At 35.5% G+C, this 8,096-nt stretch overlaps 1 protein-coding gene across 1 annotated transcript; it reads left to right on the top strand.

Annotated features, from left to right (window-relative positions):
• Positions 1-2,542: 2,542 nt before the first annotated feature.
• On the top strand, positions 2,543-7,215 carry LOC11409946 (uncharacterized). The gene is made up of 4 exons (XM_003611879.4): positions 2,543-2,772; positions 4,086-4,712; positions 5,218-5,393; positions 6,045-7,215. The coding sequence occupies exons 1-4, from the start codon at positions 2,687-2,689 to the stop codon at positions 6,641-6,643; spliced, it is 1,488 nt and encodes a 495-aa protein (XP_003611927.2). The 5' UTR covers positions 2,543-2,686; the 3' UTR covers positions 6,644-7,215.
• The last annotated feature ends 881 nt before the right edge of the window (positions 7,216-8,096 follow it).

Genomic DNA, 8,096 nt, shown 5'->3' with positions numbered 1-8,096 from the left:
CTTCAACCATTTCATAGAGACATAAACACAAACACCTAGAGATAAGCAGAACATTCATGTCTTACTACAAAAATCCATTTAAAAAAAATTATAGCAAACGGGCCCTAAATTAATACCAAAAATGGGGTTAGGTGTAACACCCTAATCCCGACAAATATTTTAGAAAATTGTTGTTCTTACTTCAAAAACGTCATATTAAACACATGGAAATTCCTTAAAAGCCCCCAGCGGAAGTTAACTACCGTTGAGGAAGCCGACATCAGTTAAGTGCCGCTGGCCTCAGCGGTAGTTAACTGCCGCTGCGTGAGATACATATTCTAGCCAGTAGCCGGAATCCAGACACTCCATCGTCACCATCTTCTCTCTAAAAATTTAAAATTTTCACTCTCTCTCTCAAAACTCTACCAAACTATCCAAAAAAAATTCCACTCAATCACAAGTAAGTTATTACTTATGCTATTATCATAAATTTTAGTTAATTATATATGTTTATAATTTTAGTTGTAAACTCCAATATCCCAAGCCAACCCCAAATGGATTTCTAATAATGACAATCTTATTTCAGAATTTGTCACATAAAGCTTATAAATAATAATTATTTGTTTGTTTTGGGAGTATAAGAGAAAAAAAAAAGTTAATAATTTTTGAAATCTCGCAAAAATCATCCCGAGCACCTGTAAAAGTAAAAAATCACCATCCATAATTTACGAGTTTGTTCCCCGAAATTTGACCTCTTGGTTTAAAAAAAAAATCTCATACAAGTTGGACGGCCATCCTCCCTTTCTTTTCCCTACTTGCTCGATGGGTGAATCTTGTCGTTAATCTCTGTTCTGCTTGTGCAGCGGAGGGCAGTCGCGGAGTCAGGAATTTTGCAGATCCTGGGCAAAATATTTTGCCAATTATTTCGAGAATATATATTAAACAATTCTATAATATTAGAAAATTTGTGAATTGGTGCAGTGGTTTGTTTTGTTGAAACTAACATGAACGGCGGTTCAAGTCCCAATAGGACAAATTTTTTGAATATAAAAAAAGAAAAAGAAAGTTACCATGGATCGAACCCACGCCCTAGTAGGGTTAGGGAGCACGCCTATCCACTACAACACCATGTAACATATAATGTATTATGGATAATATTATAATTATAGGTAAGTTGATGACTGCAGTGGCACTATGGGTCTCCTACGAGATCCGGGCGTGTGCCCAGGCTAGCTGGGTGGTAAAACCGCCCCTGGCGGAGGGTCCATCTCCGTCGTGCCCATGAAACATTTACACACCTCCATTACTTTTTGGGGTGCCTTCGCCACAAAAATTGTTCACCTGAGATTGGTCCTTGATTTGTATCATGACACAATGTAAGAATTTTAGCTCTTCTATAATATCTCACTGAAGGCACGGCTCCACAGAAGGAGGTCTTCTTTGCCCTCCATCAAAGTTACACAAGAAAAGTCCAAAGTCGATCTCAATAAACACAGAAGCTTCATAGGGATTTTCTATCCGGTTCTACACCTTCACATGTATGTCTATTTCACCAAATCTCTCTTTTAATTTTTGCATGTATTATTTAAATGTGTGTAAGTTATTGAAGATAAAAAGTAAAAGAAAGTTAAAGATAAACACGATGTACATATGATATCTATATTTTAAAGATACTCGTTCATATTTCTTCTTCATTCACATCATACACTCTCATATTTAAGAAAGAAAGAAAAAATAAGCTCATATTTTTAACCTAAACTGTCGTTTACGGTGAATTATAGTTTATGATAAAAAAAAAAAAAAAATGAGTTTAGGATTCAATTTATATAGAGTGCGCGTAGTACACGGTAAACTATAGTTTATGATAACATAAACTGGAAAAAAATCATTCTTCATAGTAGATAAATAAAAAGTAATAGATAAATAATTTTAAGACTTCATAATGATTTTGGAAATGCTCAGGGCCAGAGAGACTAAGATTTTAACTGTGGAAGATATATATAGCTCAAAGATGTATTCCTACTCACTAATGATCAACATGCTCGTAGGGACATGATAGTTGACCCAAGATATCCATCATGTGGTTGCAGTGGTGGGTTTTTATTCCACATTCTTGAGGATAGTCTGTTGGGGTCTAGTGTTTGGAGGTCAATAGCTGGAATGCACTTCTTAATACATTTTCAAAGCCACATCTCCTTGGTTGGAATATCATTACAATGTCTAAATCTTATACATGTCAGCATTGCCTTTATATTGTGTGCCATACATTGCTTGGAATATTATTTATATGGGCTATATACTAAGGTTTCATCAGAGATTTTAGTTGATATTTTAGATTTTCATTGTGTCTTCTTCTATTCCTTCTAGCCACGAATGCAAGTGTGGGTCCAATCAAAGGTGAGACGAGATGGAATGTTAATGTTAGTTAATATCGTACAATCCACGTTGATCCGATGAATATTCATTGTTTTATTATCTATGATGTCTTGGACGGTTAGATTTTTCTATTGACCTTTCTTTGTGTATATATTTCAGACACACCAATTATAATAACATCGTATATATATTGTACAAAAGAGTTACTATATTTGTTGTTTTTAGTCTATTGCGTCAGATCCACCAAGAACGCTGGTTTTGTGGCGTTTGTGTTGGTTATTTTCTTCTTTCTTTGGATTTTGGATTTTGGATTCTCATATCATATCATATCATGGGACTCATTCGAACACATAACAAACATACCACAACTTCTGTACTTCAATCCAAATCATCATTTTCCACTCCTCAAACCATGAAGTCGGTACTTCTCCCTCCCTCCCTCTCTCTCTCTCTCTCTCTCTCTCTCTCTCTCTCTCTCTCTCTCTCTCTCTCTCTCTCTCTCTCTCTCTCTCTCTCTCTCTCTCTCTCTCTCTCTCTCTCTTATTTGAATTCAGTTATCTACAATTTTTGGGTTTCAACTTTTATTTCATTAAGACACATGTTTTATATGAATCTTCTATTGATTTCTTAACTATATATTATCACCTTTTTTTGTAAACTTTATATAGTTAGAAGAACTATTGATTTCTAATTCAGACTGATACTACGTACATAGTACATACCCATAAGTAACGTTTAGTCTAGGAAATTTAACAATGGGGTTTTAAAACATCTTTTTGCCTACCTCTCATGAAGCAAACAAGGTATGAAGTCTATGTTTGGAATTAGGTGAGTTTGAGGAAATTATGGTGATATGGGGATTATGTTGAAGATCTAAAATGTAGCTTTTGTCTAAATTATGGTGAAGCACGATGATTCTATCGAATTCCCTGTCATTCCAAACATGCACCAAATTGGAGTTATGACAAACTTGCAAGTTATGACAAACGGAGATGAGGATGCTGTGTTGTGTGTTTCATTTCTGGTAAGACTGGACGAGATAGAATTAGAAATGACAATGTTAGAGAGAGAGTTCAGGTAACACCTATAGTAGAAAATATGGTGGAAAATAGGTTTAGGTGGTTTGGCATGTAGAGAGAAGATATGTAGATTCTGTAGTAAGGAGAGTAGATCAGATGGAGGATAGTCATATCACTAGAGGCAGAGGAAAGCCTAGAAAAACCATAAGAGAAACTATTTAGAAAAATCTAGAGATTAATAAGTTGGATCGAAATATGGTTTACGATAAACATTATGACGTAATTTGATCCATGTAGCTGACCCCACTTAGTGGGACAAGACTTGGTTGTTGTTGTTGCTCTTTCACCAAGCTGAAATTAATGGATCAGTTAGACAAGGCATGAAATTAATGGCCAAATAGAACTCTTATAATAATGAAGCTTGAGATTGCATTAGTAATGGAATGTAAACAACCTTGATCATTAGCATAATAAACAACTTATAATAACATATATCACACTTAAAAGGGTTAAATATATGTATTAATTTAGAATTTTCATTAAAAAGCTTGTAGTTCAGTGATACTGAGAAAAATCAGGTCATAAACTTACATCATTTTTCACCTAATTTTGTATGATCTTCATCCTTTTACTAACTTATTTCCATTCCTTTTAATTATACATAATGAATTGCAATCATCTAGCCTTACCATAATATTTTATTCTCCACAGAACAACAATACAGATTTATGGCGTGTCTCTTTCTCTCATTCTTATCAACCTAGCTGCTATAATGGAGCGTGCCGATGAAAATCTTCTTCCAGCAGTCTACAAAGAAGTTAGTGAAGCATTCCATGCAGGCCCGTCTGATTTAGGTTACCTCACATTCATAAGGAACTTTGTTCAAGGACTATCATCACCGCTAGCTGGTATACTTGTAATTAACTATGATAGACCAACAATACTTGCTATGGGAACATTCTGTTGGGCGTTATCTACAGCTGCTGTTAGCGCTTGCCACGATTTTAAGCAGGTTGCATTTTGGAGAGCTATAAATGGATTTGGTTTGGCAATTGTGATTCCAGCATTGCAATCATTCATTGCTGATAGTTATAGGGAAGGAGTTAGAGGAGTTGGATTTGGAGTAGTAAGTTTTATTGGTACTGTAGGAGGAATTGGAGGTGGTGTTATGGCTACTGTCATGGCTGGTCAGAAGTTTTGGGGAATAGATGGATGGAGATGTGCCTTTGTTTTGATGGCAAGTTTGAGTGCATTTATTGGAATCCTTGTTTTACTATACGTGGATGATCCAAGAAAAAGATTTTCTCCCATTCAAGATGCTAGTGAGAGTTCCGAAAGGTAAGGAACAACATTCTACATCATACATAACTCATGTGAAATTTAGGTAAACAGATTCCTCGTAGAGAGCAATCTCCTATATTCATTGAGTCAGCAGCTCAATACCGTTTGATAAAGGCTCAAATTTTGTGCTTGATCGGATGGTGTTGACTTGATGACCGAGTGAATTAAACTACATGGAACCGGGATCAGAAATTTAGGGAAATAGATTCTTTGTAGTCAAATAGTGGCTGTAGGAAGATCTCAACCATCTGATTTTGATCAGTAGTTTAAATTGTTTTTGATTTATTTAGCCATTCAGTTTTTGATTTACCGAATGAGTGCTGGATTCTTTTGATGTAGGTAATCCAGTTCGAAATTTAGCACGGTATTTTGTTGACCTAGTAAATAAATGCCTTCAAACTGTCATATTGTTTAAATCCTCATGACTAACTGACAAATAACTTAATGCTTTCATATGTCTTTGATATGTAATTGTTTGTAAATCAGCTTTGTGTGTCAGCAGGGATGATTCTATCTATAATGGCAATGCTAGTGTGACATCAACTTGGAGGTACTCTTGGGCAGCCACTAAATCTGTCATCAAAGTTCAAACATTCCAAGTAATTGTCTTACAGGGCATTATTGGGTCACTACCATGGACTGCCATGGTCTTCTTCACAATGTGGTTCGAACTAATTGGTGAGCATGAAGCTTTCTTCTCTATATTAACATGATAATGCAACTTTGCAAAATTGTATTCTAAGATCACCAGCAGCACCGTTATTGCAAGAACTCAACTTCGGTTCTTAACCTTTCTTGTGGTCCAAAGATACCACATGAGATTTGAGAGTGCCAACTACTTTTCACTCCAATAATAGAGTCCAACTTGTGTTTTTAACTTACTTCTATAATTTTGCACAAGGTCATTTGTCATACTCAAATGTAACAAAACACAAGAATAGGTTCTGATGGGTAAGAACACACACGAGAACCAAGCAATGTGTTAAAACCCGAACTGGACATCCAATCAGCCGAGATCTCCAGGTTATGGCTCAATCGGTTCAACCATTGTTGAACAGGATGACGAATAAATAAAAAAGTAAAAAAGATTAAAAATGTAAAAGATGAAAATCTAAAACAAATTAGCGAACTAGCCGATTCCTAGCTCAACTGACTGAACCGGCTGGTTTGGTCCGAATTTTAAAATATTGGAACCAAGTATTGGAAATGGTGTAATAACATACATTACTTCTTCAAATTTTATGAAAGGAGTAATGATTCTAAAATGTGCTGTAATATGAATCCTTTTATATCTACTTGCTTGACACAATGAATTTGCTCACTATGCAGGTTTTGATAATAATACTTCTGCAACCCTCCTAAGTCTTTTTGCTATTGGATGTGCTATGGGATCCTTGATAGGAGGGTCAATCGCTGATCAACTGACACAAATCTATCCATATTCAGGTCGTATCATGTGCGCGCAATTCAGCGCCTTTATGGGCATTCCATTCTCATGGTTTCTTCTTAGAGTGATACCTCAGTCAGTAACTAGTTTTCTTACCTTTTCGATCACACTCTTTTTTATGGGACTAACTATAAGCTGGAATGGTACGGCTGCAAATGCACCGATGTTTTCTGAGGTAGTCCCAGTCAAACACAGGACAATGATTTATGCATTTGATAGAGCTTTTGAAGGCTCATTCTCTTCTGTTGCAGCTCCTTTGGTTGGCATTCTTGCAGAGAAAATGTTTGGCTACAATTCTAAATCTGTTGATCCTATCAAAGGATCTTCAGCTGAGGCTCTTGCCTTGTCAAAGGGACTTCTTTCAATGATGGCAATTCCATTTGGATTGTGTTGCTTGTGTTACACGCCATTGTATTATATATTTAAGAAGGACCGCGAAAATGCTAGAATGCAAGCCCTGAAAGAAGAGGAGATGATGTGAGACAGTAACTAAGAACGGTAGTTTGCGTGAATGGAGCCCATCATGAGGTGAGGCTGATAAATGAACTCGTTCTGAACAATTGCTTATACTTGAGATGGCAAATGTAGCCAAACGGATCGGACATATTAAGTACCAAACATTTCAAAAGGGAAAATTACACAACCTCTCCTAAGGTCTATTTAAACATCATAAATACCTCTACTTTTTAGATTGACATTGACCTCCCTTATTTTTTCAATTAAGCGATGCGCTTTTCCTTGTACCTTTAACAATGTTAATCTTCTGCTAAAAGAACAAGAAAATGCTCACAAGTCCCATATACTTTGACGTTATTGCTCAGCTGAATGATTTTAGAGCATTAGCTGCTTTGGGCACCCAAAATTGATTTGATGGATGTTACGTTTTATTTGGTTTTTTCATATTTGGTTTTTTTTTTTTTGGGAGGGGAGAACTCACCTTGTATATAACTCACAGGTGGTTTTTTTGATGAAGATTAGTCACTACTAAACAAATGTAGAAATTTTGTACCAATAACATGGTAAGTAAAAAAAAGATATTGGTGTTTTGTGATCTGGGTCATTTGTCTTTTACCTTTAGCATTTTAAACCAAGTTGATTTTGTTTTCGTATTTGATGTCACTTGAATTTCATGTTATGGTCATCTTTTGTTGTCATAAAACTACAAGGATTGACACCTAATCAAATATATATCAAAATGATTTGTCACAAGTACAGTATATCAACAAAATCGTAGACCCTCCAGTCATTATTATAAGCAAAACTTTACATATTACATTCATTTAATTAACGATGTATGTTGTCTAAAGGCACAAAATAGAGTGGCACTACCAAATGAGCTTCAGTGAACTGACGGAGGCACAAAACTCGCATCAAAGCAAGGGAGAAATTTACAAATTATTCCATTGGAAAAGAAAATACGGAGAAGACAAACGATAACTTTGGTTTTTGTCTCCTTTCACCAACGAGAGTTTGATATTAAAATGGAGATGGGTCAGTGATGAATGTTATGGTCATACAGTTATATGGCACTTGGCAGCTTCATTCTGCTGTTTATCAACTGTACACAGTACTGCACATTAAGTGATAATGTATATATTGAATCAACTCCACAGCACAAACTAATAAATTTTACAGCAGCAGCTTAGAACCTCTAGAAAAACACACTGGCCTGAGAAGAAAATTCATTGTATTATGCTAACAGATCTCAGTTTAAAGAAATTAGTTTAAATGTAGCTTGAAGATTATTAACTATTCCACAAAAGTGAATAGCGGTTTTTCAACGTTGTATATAGACATCTACAGAAACTTGAGCGCTTATTAAAAAATAAAAGGCTAACAGAGTACACAAATTGTGTAGCTCTTATGTTTCTGCTTATTTGGCTTCTCAAAAAGAATGAAAGCATTACGAGCGTTGGAGCATGCTTTAGATTTGA

The sequence above is a fragment of the Medicago truncatula genome, chromosome 5, assembly GCF_003473485.1.
Source record: "Medicago truncatula cultivar Jemalong A17 chromosome 5, MtrunA17r5.0-ANR, whole genome shotgun sequence".
Taxonomy (NCBI): Eukaryota; Viridiplantae; Streptophyta; class Magnoliopsida; order Fabales; family Fabaceae; genus Medicago; species Medicago truncatula.
This window is presented reverse-complemented; position numbering and strand designations above follow the sequence as displayed.

Excerpts from the sequence above, each read along its gene's own strand:
- LOC11409946 (XM_003611879.4), top strand. The coding sequence starts at position 2,687 with ATGGGACTCATTCGAACACATAACAAACATACCACAACTTCTGTACTT. Across the intron at positions 4,713-5,217 it reads GCTAGTGAGAGTTCCGAAAG|GGATGATTCTATCTATAATG; the intron begins GTAAGGAACAAC and ends GTGTGTCAGCAG. Across the intron at positions 5,394-6,044 it reads AATGTGGTTCGAACTAATTG|GTTTTGATAATAATACTTCT; the intron begins GTGAGCATGAAG and ends CTCACTATGCAG.